This window comes from Arachis ipaensis, chromosome B10 (genome assembly GCF_059453495.1).
Source record: "Arachis ipaensis isolate K30076 ecotype BB chromosome B10, ASM5945349v1, whole genome shotgun sequence".
NCBI lineage: Eukaryota > Viridiplantae > Streptophyta > Magnoliopsida > Fabales > Fabaceae > Arachis > Arachis ipaensis.
Genome location: NC_142435.1, coordinates 141788038 through 141805297, shown reverse-complemented (window position 1 = coordinate 141805297; position 17260 = coordinate 141788038). Strand labels below are relative to the sequence as shown.

Here is a 17260-nt window from a genome sequence, read left to right as displayed (position 1 = left end):
CATTTCCTTTCATATCCAAAGTAGGCCCATTTGTGTGAACCGGGTGAAGATGGCGCATTGCGCACCCGGCTTATCCAACAACGTGTTCACGTATTTCATGACTTTCTTATTATACACCACAAAGACGAGCATTCCATCACATTAACAACTTCACCGGAGATATTTTCCGGTAACCTACGGCCATGGCCTCAACGACGTCGTTTTCGAGGCTCCAAATTCCAATTCCTCGTCGCACAATATTAAACGACGCGCCTCTTGCGCGGTTTCAACAACTCTCCCTCTCCTTTCCCGCGAAATCCACTTCCCTGAGAACCTTGAATTCTGTTCTTACGAAGAAAAGAGAGGCTTTTGCAAATAGGTTTTCGCGAATTGGAAGGAACCCTAAAGGGTTCTCAATTCGCTGCACATCTTCAAGCGGAAAGGTAGCATTACTATCAGTGACATTCATCATTATCGTTGTTATTACTTCAATTGATTATTTTAACGTCTTTAGTTGCTGCTAACTTTCGAAATTCGTTTATCCTGTTCATAGTAGCTATTTAATATGAGTGTTTTTTTTTTTTTAAGTTTCATTTCTGTTTTTATCAATGATTTAAAAACTGAACCACAGATTGGATTGAGCAAGCTTCCTGTTCCTGGTTTTTACCACCACTGATTGAATTGGAATATATCTGAACCAGAAACATGACACTTTCATAGTTCAAAAGGTTCAACTGTTTAGTATGGAAATTCAAAAACTTTGGTTTTGACTAAATTATTTCTTAGTATTGAAAAAGTCGGACAGCCTGCGAGCTTGAAATGAACCGAATTTAAGCTGGCATGAGACCCTTTTTTGTTGTGTGTTCGTGGGCTGGCATGGCTTGGCTCGACTCATTTCCAGTTGTAGTTGCTAAAGAAATTTGTTTTGGAACTTGGTCAACAATGTTACTTGATACTTGTTTGTGATTTGGATAATTTGTTGCTTGTGAGGCTAATTGGATCTGGTTGGAGCTTCAGAGGCAAAGTGATTTATATTGGGGTTTGATGCATGGCAGATTACACAACAGGAGTTCACAGAAATGGCATGGCAAGCGATTGTCTCAGCGCCAGAAGTGGCTAAGGAGAACAAACATCAAATTGTGGAGACAGAGCACCTGATGAAAGCTTTGTTAGAGCAAAAGAATGGGCTTGCTCGTCGGATCTTTTCCAAGGTTGGGGTAGATAACACTCGACTTTTGGAGGCTACTGATAAGCACATTCAGCGGCAACCTAAGGTGATTGACCAACTTAAGTAACTTTTATTCCTTTAGCGTGTGTTTGTGAGTCTTAAAATTTGGAGGGGAAACAAAGAATGGAAGGGGTTTTGAAGGGTAAAATATCGTTCTCAGTCTCTCTCTCTCTCTCTCGCTTCAGATCACTTCCTTTTGCTCCCTTCCCCTGTGAAATAAAACTAATAAACATAAAAATCTTTGATGGTTATTGTCTTCAACCTTCCATAGTAGTTATGAATTTGGATAATTTGGCATGTTTATGTTAGATGTCAAAATATGCACGTGTTATGGAGCAAATGATCACCAATTGAATATTTTCAGATTCTTTTAAAATTTGGCAACGTTATACTTTTTGTCTGATTTGAGTATATTATTCCCTAAGCCTGTAGGCCCTGAGCCTCATTAATTGTAACTCTTGTCTGATCATGTTAGGTTCTAGGGGAATCATCTGGTTCAATGTTGGGGCGTGATTTGGAGGCATTGATTCAGAGAGCCAGGGACATCAAGAAAGACTATGGTGATTCATTTGTGTCAGTTGAACACTTGGTTCTTGGTTTTGCCCAAGATAGACGATTTGGGAAGATATTATTTAGGGATTTTCAAATATCAGAACAAGGTCTAAAATCTGCCATAGAGTCTATAAGAGGGCGCCAATCAGTTATCGACCAAGGTCATTCACTATCCTTGTTTTTGCAATTATAATGTATAATTTTTTGTTTAAAATCAAATTTAGATTTAGTTCATTATCTATAAATGTGTATGTTATCTTACTTTTTTTCCACCTTGTTTTGTTTCGGGGTAGGCAACATTGAGTTGCTAATTGTCTCTTATTGAAAATTTAGTATCTTTAGATGTTACTGTGAACCAGTGGACTCTAGTTCTGACTGAAATACTCCATGGACTGTTTGGAGCTGTACATTGTATTTTTCATTTTCCACATCTTATAATGCATAAGTCTGAACTTAAAATTAAATTGTCACAGATCCTGAAGGAAAGTATGAAGCCTTGGAAAAATATGGCAAAGATTTGACAGCAATGGCTAAAGCAGGAAAACTTGATCCAGTCATAGGAAGAGATGACGAGATACGCAGGTGTATTCAGATTCTCTCCAGGAGAACCAAAAACAACCCTGTGCTGATTGGTGAGCCTGGTGTTGGGAAAACAGCAATTTCTGAAGGGTAAGTGACTAAGTGCTTAGTCTTCCTCATAGCTTTTGCTTGTGTTTGTATTATTGTTAACATATTTCTTTATTAAATTCACATGCTGCTACCATTTTTCCTTACCTGGATTTCATCTGTAACCACTTCATACATACAATATTGGTACCTCATTGTAGGTGTGGAAAAAAATAAGTTGAATGATTTATAAGCTGGAGATGTCATTTTTTCCTCCTCTAATATTTAAGACATAAATAATAATTTATATAACCATTACAATACTATTTAGAAAGAGGACCTATTCAAAAGTAAGAAGACTAGAATGGAAGAAATAGTATGATCAACTGTCTAGTTACTCTTAGTACATGGATTCACATCAAAGTTGTGATTTCATTGCAGTTACTTTGATTCCAAGCATTGTGGTGACTGCATTGTGTGTTGCAGTTGATGCAGAGCCATGAAATATTTATTCTAAAAAGCATATTATGATGTATTGTCCATGGCAATTTTTCTTGTGAAATCAATCCACAATTGTTGGGTGTTGGCACAACTGCAATGTTGTATCCACAACAGCTGATGCAGTTTGTCATTTGAAACTGTGCTCGGTTGGTATGGACATCAATGCCATTGGAATATTTTTTTTGAGCCACACATTCCGGTTTTTCTCATTATATGAGCAGGTCAAATACTTGCTTATGACTTACGTGGATGTTTTTTTTATGGTTTTCATTAATATGCTCTGCATGTTGATCGGACTTTGCTTTTGTAATAGACTCGCTCAAAGAATTGTTCAAGGAGATGTTCCACAAGCTTTGATGAACAGAAAGGTATGTGGTTTATCCTGATAATTAAGTTATTCTAGCATTTGTGATAAAGCTGAAAATGGAATAAAAGGGCAAGAATATTACAAAAAGAATGTTCACAGAAGCAAGTTTTAAGCAACAAACACTGTTGCAATGGTAATCAGGCATTCACTAGTCAATACCCATATCCATACTCCAGTAAATGTGTAGGTTCTCATGAAATCTGAAAAATATCAGCACAATCCATACCAAATGCAGATTCGAGGTGTACAAGTGAGCCACAGCACCCAATGCATGCAAACCATGGTGGCACTGTCATCCCACCAGAACCTAATTTCACACCTTGTTCTCTTTCTGTGCATCCACCTCAATCACTTGAGCTGCAAATTAGAGTTTCCTTGTAGGCCTCCTGCTATCCATGTTAGCCACTTCTGTGTGGAACTTCTTGTACCTCAAGTTTCTCCTTCCCTGTATTTGGTCCGTTTGAGAGTGCATGTTTAGCTTGATTTCCTGAGATGAATGCTGAAGAAGGAGAAGTGCATGTGAATTTTATCTTAGACAGAGGAGCACAGACTTAAAAGTCAGCATAAACCTAGATCTTATGGACATCTTTTTGTAATGTATTAAAGAGGGCCTCTCTAATCGGTGAAAAGTGGTGGGTGTCCACTAACAGCCATTCCTGGCTTGGCTCCGATAAGGCAATTCTGAAAGGCGTTGGTAGTTGGGCACTGGATCCCTTCATACCTAGAGACGTGTGATGATGGGTTGAGGTTTGGTGAACTGGTTGCTCCTCTAGTTAAAGTATCGGGCCCCTTTTGGTTTTGTGCCTAGGTTACTCCTTCATAATACCCCAGAAGGGAATTTCAATCTAAATCAGTCAATATTCACTTTATGCTATTATCTCATTTCTCACTATTTTCATCTCTATTATATATACACTGCACTTCTAGTTTTTATTTTTTTTCTTTTGCTTTACAAGTTTGTAATAATATTTATGTTATTTTTTCTGTTCTTTTGGTACTGCGTAAGCTGGCCAGGATTTGTGAAATAGATATGATGCACTTGTTTCTTTTCAGCTTATTTCTCTTGATATGGGTGCACTTATTGCTGGAGCAAAGTATCGAGGAGAATTTGAGGATAGGCTGAAAGCTGTTCTCAAAGAAGTAACCGAATCTGATGGTCAGACTATCCTTTTCATTGATGAGATCCATACAGTTGTTGGGGCAGGTAGCAGGCTTCAAAACTTTCCACTTTTAGATATCTGATTCTTTGGTGTTGTAAAAGCTGTCTGAAGGGTCTGCACAATTCACGCTTATTTCATTTACATCCGTTTTGCTTATTCTGTGCACATAATTGGTCTCTATACAAAAGCCCTTCAGATCCATGGATATTTGGATGATCAAAGATGATACATTTAAATTCATGTATTTTCCTAAAATGTTACATCAGTGTGTTGTTGATGCCTCCAAATGCGAATTTAAAATTAAAGATGTGAATGTTGAACTTGATTACAATTTCTAATTTTCCTGTATGTTAGGTGCTACAAATGGTGCAATGGATGCTGGTAATCTCCTGAAGCCCATGCTGGGTCGGGGGGAGCTGAGATGTATTGGTGCAACAACTCTAGATGAGTATCGGAAGTATATTGAGAAGGACCCTGCACTAGAGCGCCGTTTCCAACAGGTTTATGTTGACCAACCTTCAGTTGAAGATACTGTTTCAATTCTACGGGGACTGCGGGAAAGATATGAGCTGCATCATGGAGTACGCATCTCTGACAGCGCACTTGTTGAAGCTGCAATCCTTTCAGATCGTTACATAAGTGGGAGATTTTTGCCTGACAAAGGTATTAATTACTGGTGACAAACACTTGGTTGATGAATATTTTTGATGCAATGAGAAATTTTCTCAAGCATGTATGCTTTTCTTGTAACAACAAATATTATATCTCTGGTAATTGGTATCTTGACCCCTTACAAGTTTCATAGTACGAGTTTTTGTTCTCGATCAAAGATCAGGACATTTTTTGCCTGATTTGATGTGTAGTATAAAAACATGTGAATTCAGTGTAGGTTATGGTTATAGATTTTTGTTAGAACAGAATTTGTCTGCTTTTCAACACCTTGGAAATGCAAGTGCCAGGAGAATAGTATATCATGTTTAAAGAATAAATGATATAAGTTATTGCATCTATTCTGTAAAATCTTTAAAGCACTTCCCTAGTCTCCACTCTCCACTGATGTTACATACGTGTGAGCAGACATCAAATTATACTTCATTTCAAAAGACTGCTTTCGAATGGTCAATATATTGCTTTAGGTTCTCCTCTCTTATTTTGTGTTTGGCCAGATTCTTTCTAAAAGCATAAATGACTACATTTCTGTATTGGTCTAGAATCATTTATTGTCATGAATTGCTAGAAATCACTTATTGTTAGAAATCAATAATATTACAAATGCCTGTATAGTTATCGCTACTTGTTGGCAGGTAGTGGTTGATCGTTGTAGAGTATATCGCGAGTAGTTGATGTATGAATTATAAGTAGTTGAGGTATCATGATAGCATTACTTTTATTAAGATCATCAAAGCTCTTAAATTCTCTCTTTCATTCTAACATGCTATTTATACAACTAGGATAAGTCTGGGAAATAATTATAGCAACTACTTACAATTGATCCAGAAAGCACTAACAATAATACTCTGCAACTGCCTGCCATTACCTGCCAAGAACTAGCTATACGTTAATAGACATTATTAATGCTCTTCAACTATTATTGTTTTTCTAACACTTCTGAAATTGCAGCTATTGATCTGGTTGATGAAGCAGCTGCAAAACTAAAAATGGAAATTACTTCTAAACCTACTGCACTTGATGAGATTAACCGGTCAGTGTTAAAACTAGAGATGGAGAGACTGTCTCTTATGAATGATACAGACAAGGCTTCTAAAGATAGGTTGAATCGTCTTGAGGCAGAGCTTTCTCTCTTAAAAGAGAAACAGGACGAACTGACTCAGCAATGGGAGCATGAGAAGTCTGTAATGACTCGGCTTCAGTCAATCAAAGAAGAGGTGTGTTATTAGATTTTTATTATTTTTTTGCCTAAGGTGCTTTTAGATTTTCAATTAAATAAGTGAGGAAGGAATTTTGAACGAACAGCAGACCGTAATTGAATGTCCAAAAAATATTAAGATCACTTCTGTATTTATGCATGCAGATAGACAGGGTAAATCTTGAGATCCAGCAGGCTGAGCGTGAATATGATCTTAATCGTGCGGCTGAATTGAAGTATGGTAGTCTGAACTCCTTGCAAAAGCAACTTGAAAGTGCAGAGAAGGAGTTACATGAATACATGAGCTCAGGCAAGTCCATGCTCAGAGAGGAAGTTACAGGCAATGATATTGCTGAAATTGTAAGCAAGTGGACTGGAATCCCTGTTTCAAAACTTCAACAATCAGAGAGAGACAAGTTGTTGCAGCTAGAAGAAGAGCTCCATAAGCGTGTTGTAGGTCAAGATCCTGCAGTTAAGGCGGTAGCTGAGGCTATCCAACGTTCAAGAGCAGGTCTTTCAGATCCTCATCGCCCTATTGCTAGCTTCATGTTTATGGGACCCACTGGTGTTGGTAAGACGGAGCTGGCTAAGGCCCTCGCTTCCTTTTTGTTCAATACAGAAGAAGCACTTGTACGAATTGATATGAGTGAGTACATGGAAAAGCATACGGTCTCAAGATTAATCGGAGCTCCGCCTGGATACGTTGGGTATGAAGAGGGAGGCCAACTTACAGAGACAGTTCGCCGCAGACCGTACTCCGTTGTTTTGTTTGACGAGATTGAGAAGGCTCATTCAGATGTTTTCAATGTATTTCTCCAAATTTTGGATGATGGAAGAGTGACTGATTCGCAGGGTCGCACAGTAAGTTTTACCAACACTGTCATCATCATGACCTCAAATGTTGGATCACAGTACATTCTCAACACAGATGATGACACTGTACCGAAAGAGTTAGCATATGAAACCATAAAGCAGCGGGTAATGGACGCTGCAAGGTCCATCTTTCGGCCTGAGTTCATGAATAGAGTTGATGAGTATATCGTCTTCCAGCCTCTAAACCGTGACCAAATTAGCAGCATTGTCAGGTTACAGGTAGTTTTCCATCCCATCCTCCATCTTAATTAAGAATGCTATTAAGAAATATGGTTCAAGTGGTTTGAGTTTATCAATTTTGGATGGATGACAACTGCATTTTAATAAACTAGTCTGGAGTATAATTTCTGATCTGCATATCTGTTATCTTGAGCATGATTATTGCGAGGATCTTTTCATGTAATTTAATGTCCAAAGCTCACTTTGTAACTTCATTACACAGTTGGAGCGCGTGCAGAAGAGAATCGCAGATCGCAAGATGAGAATCAAAGTAACAGATGCTGCAATCCAACTTCTCGGAAGTTTGGGGTATGATCCGAACTATGGCGCTAGGCCGGTCAAGAGAGTGATTCAACAAAATGTGGAAAATGAACTTGCCAAGGGTATACTTAGAGGAGAATTTAAGGATGAGGACACAATTTTGGTAGACACTGAAGTGACAGCGTTTGCTAATGGTCAACTTCCTCAACAAAAGCTAGCGTTTAGAAGGCTTGATGCTAATTCAGAATCCTCCATTAGAGGTAGCATTGAAGGCTTTCCACAGATTCTGTGAATGCCTCGAACTGCTCCTTACTATTCCACTACATTCTAGGTTTCACCCAAATTTTGAGCATTCATAGTTCATGCGTTCCTTATACCAATTGAACTTTTGTGTATACTGTATAGATCCCATGTACCTTAAAGTTCTTCATTAATAATCCATTTCCATTTTGATCGATAAAGTTTGAAGACAAACGACTTATCTTTTAAACCTGGGAAACAATTTGTGATGCCATTTCAACAAATTTACCTGAGCCAAACAAAAATAAGTCAGATTAATGTCCCCAAAAGTAACAATTAATAAATCATCATCATCGTCATCATTTTACTCTTCAACTACTAACTTTCAAACTGTGAAAAGTTTGGATCTTGCTGTAATATGTAATATGTGTTTGTATAAAAACAATAGTTAAAGTATGTATAGAGTTGGGTCTAGACATGCATGGTGCTGATCGAGACTTGAGTTTTACCATACGATGCGAAACAAGAATATGAATTACGGTATTTATACATGCATGCATGGTGAATTTGTATAAGATAATTACTGTTCACATAAAAATAATAATTAACATGTGAATATGTATTATATTAAACAGTTTAATAAAATAAATTAAATTAAATTATTTAATAATTTGTTACCATTATTTGTATATAAATTTTTTTTATGCGAATAAATACTTTTGTGTAATTGTAATAGAAACTAAATATCTCTTTCTCTTATACTTATGTTTTATGTAGCAAAATAATCAATATTTTTAAACACAATATATATATATTTTTTTTTTGTTGTTTACGGTATTCTCAACCCGACAGGTTAAAAACTAATCTGTTGCGGATATGAACTCCATTTAAGGTGAGATTCGAACTACCGACACTTACTTGAACAGATGAGTGAGCTGACCACTCGAACAATCCAAATTAGTTACTAAATATATATAATTGTTTGACTGTTAATGTTTAGTATTTATATAATAATAATTTTTATAATATACGTTAAATATGCTTAAGCCACGTGCAATAATTTTACAAGAGAAGTTTGTGGTGCTAGAGATTTTATTGTTCTTAAAATTTTAATAATTAATTTTGATATATAATATATTATTTCACATGTCTGATGCATGAAATGCGATATATGAAAGGGGAAAAAAATGTAATGTAATAGAGAAGAAAACCCATGGAGAAAAGAAAGGAACGAAGGTGCAGCACGTGGTCGACTGCTCGTTGCTTTTCAATCCATCACTGCCACCAAGAACGGCGCCTCATCATTTATAAATAAGAATAAAGTTACAAATAAAACTCGAATATTTATAGGAAATGATTGATTTTTTAAAAAAATATTAATAAAATCTTTTAAAATGATAAATGCGAATACGTTATTTTTAAATTAGTCAGTATAATTAAAATAAAAGATGTTAATTTAAATTAATTTATCTATATTTATTATCTTAACAGATTTTATTAATATTTTTTTAAAAGTAATCTATTCAAAATATAAATCTGTAAATAATAATAATTGCAGCGCAGAGTAAGAGTCGGTTCCTGCATCGTCTTTTGTTTCTGCTACTTCTGTGAGTTGTGTCGTTACTCAATTCACGTGCTTATCTCTTTCGCTGCTTCTGCGCAATACAGGTTCTCTTCTCTCTTTCTCTCTTTCTCTTCAACTTCAAGCTATTCATTTTCTGTTTAAACATGTATGAATTTTGTTTCATTATTACGAGCACGTTAATTTGGCAAAATTGGTGCGTTCCTCATTGTTCTAAATTTGTATGTTGACTTTATTATAGCATCAGGAGTTTAGAATTAACTTATGCTTCTTATATAATCTATCATTTGAAAGAACAGATTAAGGTCAATGATTGATGAAGTAGATTTATGGTGTTGGACTTGGACAAGTTCAAAATTCAGCTGCTTAGTGTTCTTATGTTGCTGTTCTTTGGTGCTTACTGCGGAGTGGTTGTTTGCATTGTGCTTCCTCTTTTGTAGTGATCCTTGGGGTTCTTCTTACTTGGGCATGCATTAGTATTACAATGGAACTAAAACTGGAAAATTTTCTGTGGTCCTTGGCTATGTGCTGATGCCGAATATTTTGATTCATTTTCAGGTCTACAGTTGTGTTATCACGTGTCAAGAGCTGAAACTTCTGGTGTCAAATCCGAATTTAAATTATGATTCTTTCTGCTCTTTTGACTTCCGTTGCCATTAATCTTGGCCTCTGTCTTTTATTTTTCACCCTATACTCTATATTGCGAAAGCAGCCTGGTAATGTTACTGTCTATGCACCACGCTTAGTTGCTGAAGGAAAAGTTAAAGAGGGTGGTCAATTTAACTTGGAGCGGTTGCTACCTACTGCTGGATGGGTGAGAAAGGCATGGGAGCCTTCGGAGGAAGAATTTTTGTCAAACGCAGGCCTAGATGCTTTTGTCTTCATGCGCATATTTATCTTTAGGTGAGGTGAAATGTTTGGTTGACTAAAAGTTTGGAGATTTGAAGATGCTTCAAATCATATATCTACTCATTTTAATGGATATTGTAAATATCAATAGCTGATTTCTGCAATACAAGAGAACTTTATATACTACACTACTAAAGGTTGTATTCTGTTTTAACGTGTCTATACTCAATTATATTCATTCATTTTCCTTTTGACTGACATTAAGTATTTTCTATATCAAATTCTGAGTGGATATTCACATTTTCAATGTGACATATTTATATGTAACCACCATGGCTCAGCGTTCATTAACCTTTGTATCCATATTGCTGTAAACTATTATTGGTCTCTCTAGTTTGGATATCCTTGCTTTGGGAGGGCTCTTTTATTTGATTCAGCTGACCCTTTTCCCTTTTTATGCCATTGTACAGTTTAAAAGTATTTACATTTGGAGGAATAATTGGAATGTGCGTTCTTCTCCCAATTAATTACTTGGGGACTCAGCTTAAAGATGAATCAGATTTTCAGCACAAGTCTTTGGACTCGTTCACTATATCTAATGTTAACAACGGTTCAAACAGGTGAATATTATGTATCAATAACTCAGATATTATCTATTCATGATGAAGAACTATATAACAATGATACATTGATGTCTAGGATATATATTGATATTAAATCTGAAGACACACATTTTACTGAATAAATCCACCTACAGGTCAGATGACTTCTATTAAGTTCTGCAAAATCATTTGTTTGAATGACACCAAATTTGTGAATAGTCTCCTAGAGTTGACATCTTTCTTCTCTTTGCAGTTTATGTTTCTGATAAACAACACTGTTGCCTTAATTTTGAAATTCATTGCCTCCTTTGACATCGCAATGTGGCTAGGAATGTTTTGACTAGATTAAGAATCCAAAGTTTTAATGTTCATGCATTTGAATTTTTGATGTCCTGGTTTCTAAAACGGCATTTGTTATATAAGTCTATCATGACACTTATGATATAATTTTATTTATTTATTTTCTGCTGTGTTTACATAGCATGTTCAAATGAAAGGAGTGTTACATGAGCATTATTGAGATTTTTAATTATCTTTCATTGTAACATTGAAATTCTGATACCTAGATTGGCTTTTATCAAGGTTATGGATCCATTTTAGTGCTGCCTATGTTTTCACTGGAGTTGTTTGCTATCTTCTTTATTATGTAAGTTTTATTTTACTTTTATTTGTAAACACTGACAAATTCTCCTATTATTTTGTAAAGAGAATGATTGTCTTCTGTGTTTAATGTTAATTCCATATGCAGGAGTATGCTTACATTTCATCAAAAAGAATTGCTTGCTTTTATTCATCCAAACCTCAGCCTCATCAGTTTACCTTGTTAGTCCGTGGTGTTCCTATTCCACCTGGAAGCACATGTAGTGAGACTGTTGAGCGTTTTTTCCAGGAGTATCACCCTTCTACGTATCTTTCACATTCTGTGATCCGTCGAAGCAGTAGACTTCAAAATCTTACTGTGAGCATATTTTTTTTTTCCTCTGGAGCTCCCTTGACTTGATCTTGTCCCTTGAATTTTGGTTGCATTGGACATTGCTACCTTGTTAGTTTATTTATTAATGAAAGAGTATCTCTCCAGAATTCCTACATGTTAAATATGGAACATCAATTAAATAATCACTTTATCACTTCTTCCCTATGAACGAATAATTTGTTGAAATTATGGTGTTTTAGGCGAGATAACAGTACACAACTCGCGTCTGTTTCCTGCAAAGATCAGGGCCTATTTTCATGCATTCTCTATATAATACTTGAGGGAAAGCTTTGCATCTTGTCTGTTTTTCTTTCTTTCATGAGTGTTAAACATTTTGGATATCTAGATTGTGTTTGGTAATTGAGAGATACCAAAATGTGTTTGGAGCTGGTACAAGTATACAATATTGTGTGTCATAAGATACAAAAGTGGAAATATAACTACAAAAGGAACACAAAACTTATACCAAACACAGCCTTATAGTTTCACCTAACATCAATTTTTTCTTCTAGTCTTCTAGTATTACCTACATATCTTACTATTAAAGTTTATTCTTTGAAGGCTGATGCAGATAAAATGTACAAAAAGCTAACCCGTTTGAAATCAAAAAGTGATGCTCCTCAAAGTCAAAGGCGCGATGGTCTTTTTGGACTTTTCGGGCGTAAAGTTGATCTTTTGGATCACTATGAAAGAAGATTGGGAGACCTGGAAGATAATGTCCGAATGGAACAATCATCAGTGACAGCCAAGGTAACTCTCATGTCTAAGCATAAATAACAACCTTCACTACTCAAGTGATAACAAAATAACTTATTTTTCATCAAAGCTTGTTTAATATCTAATTGGTTTACATGCTGCCTGATAATAAACTACGCATTATTAGTTCATTAAATCATAAACCAAATTGACTGTCACTGCATATTTAACACAGATTATGTTGTTAAGATTTGGTTTTACTCAGTATTACCAACTTGATTAATAATGGCAAGATGTGGCAGGTAACAAAATTCAGTTTTCATATATCAACTCTATTTCAGATGAGACAGGAAATGGGAAATGGGAAATGAGATCGCATTAGGAGCTCTCAAATACTGAAAAATAATAAGAAGAGTGTTTGGACCAAAATTGACTGTATTTTAGACTTCTATCATCAAAAAATAAAAATCATTAGCAAATTTTATAGTAATTTATTGCTTTCTTTCTTAACAAAGCCTTTTTTCCACTGAGTGGGGTTGGCTATATGGATCCAAGACATCATTGCGTCGTGTCTATGGATTAGGATGCAACTAAGTTTTATGTTGACTATCGTAGGTCTAATACAACCCTCCTCGTTTTTCTGAGATTGGATATTAAAGTCACATGATTAAAATGCACTTTTTAAAGTGACAGCCTAACAGGATTAAATAAATGTACAAGGAGGGTTTTTTTATACTTTTCACGAGAAAATATGGAGAGAGAATTGAACATTTGATTTGTACGAGGTAATTCACCATTTACTGAAATGAAGCTTAGAGTTCATTTGCTAGATAGAAGATCCTAATGTAATATTTATTTCTTGAAGCAAAAAATAATCATAAAAAATTTCGCATACTAGCTCATGATTATGTTCAGTTTGGCTTGCACAGCACTTGTCTCCTCCTTTATAATATGTTGTCTATTAGATTATTCATATCAATAGTTATTTTGATGGAGGATATTCTTTCCTACAATCAGTATATTTCTTAGTAATTAGGTTGTAATGACAATAATGATGTCTAATACATTGACTTGTGCTATCAACAAACTTGAAGGAAGTTCCAGCTGCCTTTGTCTCATTTAAGACAAGATTTGGTGCTGCCATAGCTCTACACATTCAAGAAGGTGTCAATCCCACAGAATGGGTTACTGAGCAAGCACCCGAGCCTCGTGATGTTTATTGGCCTTTCTTCACTGTTTCCTTCATTCGAAGATGGATAAGCAAGCTGGTAGTTTTTGTTGCATGTGCTACTCTTACAGTTTTATTTTTAATCCCAGTGGCAATTGTACAAGGATTGACACATCTTGATCAGTTGGAAACCTGGTTCCCTTTTCTTACAGGCATACTGAGACTGTAAGTAGGAATTCCTACCTGTTGACCTTCATCTTCCATGAGAGCATGCATCACAGTAAGATGATAATATAACTACCTTTGCATGCAGACTTCCATTCTCTACGTCCATTGAAATATATATTTGATTTTTATATTTTTAGTTGTATAAAGCATCTGCTTTTAAATGTACACATTTTTGTTGGCCGTGGCACATATTTTTCACAACAATTGCCATTTCAATTTTTATGCACAAACATATTTTCATCTTTCATCTGGTAAGCTATGAAGGTTTTTTTGTTAATTATGAAAACTAATCATATTTTAGACCTTACTTGAATCAGTGCTTGTATCGCAGGCTGTCGGCAATCTCCCATTAGCTAAATTCATTCTGGCTAAGAGCTGGTTTCTTTGAATAGTCATAAGCGGGATGGGTTACACCTTAGATTCAGTATTCGGAATAATATATCCAGAGTTTTAGTTTGAAGGCCCTCATACAGCATATTAAGAAGAATCATATATCACCATCACACAATGTATATTAGGCAATGTGCGTGAGCGCACGCAAGTGTGTCTATGATACAGTTTTCTGGAGAATACATTATCCCTTTTTTTCCCCATTGAACTGTTGACTTGTTGAGTTTGTGATTGCAAGTTGAGAGTATACTTCATTGCTTTATTATTTGCACTAAAGTTTTCTTACCATGAATTTGCAACATCTGTTTGCAGGTCTGTTGTGAGCCAAGTTGTAACAGGATACCTTCCCAGTTTGATTCTTCAATTGTTTCTATCCTTTGTTCCACCTATTATGATTCTGCTTTCATCCATGCAAGGATACATATCACTGAGTCAGATTCAAAAGAGTGCATGTACTAAAGTATTATTGTTTACCATATGGAACATTTTCTTTGCAAATGTACTATCAGGGTCAGCTCTTTATCGAGTGAACGTCTTTCTTGAGCCCAAAGAGATTCCCAGAGTACTAGCTGAAGCTGTACCATCACAGGTGATAATCAGTATTGAATGTCATATTGTATGAAGTTTCACAAAATTTCTCCAGTATTTTATAACATACATTGATGGTGCGTTTGTTTATCATACAAGAAGTATGAAGTAAATTCTCAGTCAAAAATCAGTTTTTATCTTTAAAGAGGCGGAAACAACCGCACCCTGAGTTATCAATTTTTTTTGTTTCTCAACTTAATTTTGTTTCGTTATAAATGCCTGTTACCAAAATCCAATCTTCAAAGATGAAATTTCATATACTTTCCCTTGTTGCAGGCATCGTTTTTCATAGCATATGTTGTCACAACTGGGTGGACCACTATAGCGTCGGAACTCTTTCAATTGACTACACTTCTATACAATTTTATTAGTAGAACTTTTAGTAGCAACAGTGATGATGATTTTGAGCCCCCATCAATTCCTTACCACAGTGAAATTCCCAGGATTCGCCTCTTTGGTCTTCTTGGTGTAACATACTTCATCCTTGCTCCACTAATACTGCCATTTCTCTTGGTCTACTTTTGTTTGGGATACATCATTTTCCGCAACCAGGTTTGATATTATTATTGCTTTTCCCATATATTATATGCATTTGCATTTCTTTTTGTTTTTGACACAGGTAGTAGTTGCTGTTATCTTTTTTTGTTTCATGAATGAAATTCTAACATTGCCTTAAAACATCTTTTGGTGACAGTTCCTAAAAGTTTATGTGCCCAAGTATGAGACTGGGGGACAATTTTGGCCAACAGTGCACAACTCCACAATTTTTTCATTGATATTGATGCATGTAATAGCCATTGGAATTTTTGGCCTGAAAACGCTTCCTCTGGCATCTGCATTGACTATTCCTCTTCCAATTCTCACACTTCTATTCAACGAGTATTGCCAGAATCGGTTCTTCCCCATGTTTAAGGACTATCCTGCTGAATGTTTGATCAAGAAGGACAGAGCAGACCAAAATGACCATAACATGTCGGAATTCTATGATACAATGGCCAATGCATATAATGATCCAGCCCTGATGCCAATCAGATACTCCGATAGGCCCAACAGCAACCGCGATCCGCTACTTCATAATTCTCAAGTTTAAGTTTGCAACTTTGCGGCACTATTCGTGTGGCATCTGTTGCAACTGTATAGCTGTATATAGCAATGTATCATCAATTCATGATTCTGATTTTGAGTTTGATTTGGTGGTCCTTGGTGAGAGGCATGTGTTGTGTTTTAGTGTAAATTTTCCAGGATTTAGAATTTATGCTTGTAATGAGTGTGGGAAGATTTTGTATGAGTAATAACTGTCCTTGCTTGTAAAAGAAAGATGACGAACAATAAAATTCGTGGGTGGAAGCTTTCGATGCTGGTATTTACCAACCAATGTCCAATGGGTCCCAAGTTTCAACTAGTGAGCTAGTAGTAGTAGCATACCATCTGTCTGTCAGTTTAATTTTGATTGATATCGTAAAATATCTTTTTATATACTTGTTTTATTATATATGTTTTTTTAAATGATTATTTATGTAGTAAATAAAAAAAAAGTTATTTTGGTTGACATCTTAATACGTAATTTGATATATGTGTAGAATTTTTTTATAGTAATGATGTGGGGAGATTAAATTTTACTAAATATAGTTTTAGAACTCAAGGCATGTTACCACTTCATTGAATATAATTTTAGAACTTAGGAATGCTTAGCATGTCATAATACGTGATACGATATAATATAACGAAATAACAATTTGAGCCAAACTTAAGAAGATATGCAGTGCTGCGAATAACAATAAAGTTAGACGACCAAGTTTTTTTTAAATCAAGTACTGAACCAAGTTAGAGCGTGCTTTTTCAAATGTATATGTAATTATGTATACATTGTGCTATTTCTTCATCTTCTTCTTCTTTCTCTTTCTTTTTTTTTTTTATTTTTATTATTATTGTTGTTATCTTCTTTTTTTTCTTCTTCTTCTTTAATGTCATCATGATCCTCGTCTTTTTTTCTTCTCTTGTTTAATTTTTTCTCCCTTTTCCTTCGCAACTTCCTTCATCATCGTTGTCATCTTGTCCTGGTCGTCTTTTACGTCTTCTTTTTCTCTTATATATGTTTAAAAAATTAGAACATAAAAAGTTTGCAGAATAAATTTTTTTTTAAAGAACTACGTATCCAAAACATAGACATCCAATTAATAATATATATTAAGCACAAAAAAATTTTATACGCAACACAAATTTTTGAAGTACATGTTCAAAACATTGACTTATTTTTTTTGTTGGGCTTGTGTCAACTTAGTTGCTAGATTTTATGACAAGCGAGTTTGTACATGTAGCATCACCAATAAT

General features: G+C 35.3%; 2 protein-coding genes across 4 annotated transcripts; both read left to right on the top strand.

Annotated features, from left to right (window-relative positions):
* Positions 1-13: 13 nt before the first annotated feature.
* On the top strand, positions 14-8074 carry LOC107622806 (chaperone protein ClpB3, chloroplastic). Its single transcript, XM_016324845.3, has 10 exons — positions 14-422; positions 1035-1253; positions 1683-1920; positions 2233-2428; positions 3180-3234; positions 4287-4437; positions 4748-5056; positions 6014-6279; positions 6426-7352; positions 7576-8074. The coding sequence occupies exons 1-10, from the start codon at positions 183-185 to the stop codon at positions 7903-7905; spliced, it is 2931 nt and encodes a 976-aa protein (XP_016180331.1). The 5' UTR covers positions 14-182; the 3' UTR covers positions 7906-8074.
* A 1147-nt stretch (positions 8075-9221) lies between these two features.
* Positions 9222-16304, top strand: HYP1 (hyperosmolality-gated Ca2+ permeable channel 2.3). Of its 3 annotated transcripts, none has more exons than XM_016325411.3 (10): positions 9222-9521; positions 9994-10338; positions 10755-10904; positions 11469-11532; positions 11635-11844; positions 12421-12609; positions 13650-13948; positions 14654-14930; positions 15206-15481; positions 15624-16304. In XM_016325411.3, the coding sequence occupies exons 2-10, from the start codon at positions 10058-10060 to the stop codon at positions 16017-16019; spliced, it is 2142 nt and encodes a 713-aa protein (XP_016180897.1). In that variant the 5' UTR covers positions 9222-9521; positions 9994-10057; the 3' UTR covers positions 16020-16304. The 3 variants fall into 3 exon arrangements, with proteins under 3 accessions (XP_016180897.1, XP_088340618.1, XP_088340613.1); XM_088484492.1 differs by having other exon boundaries at positions 9223-9521; positions 11453-11532; XM_088484487.1 differs by having other exon boundaries at positions 9512-9631.
* The last annotated feature ends 956 nt before the right edge of the window (positions 16305-17260 follow it).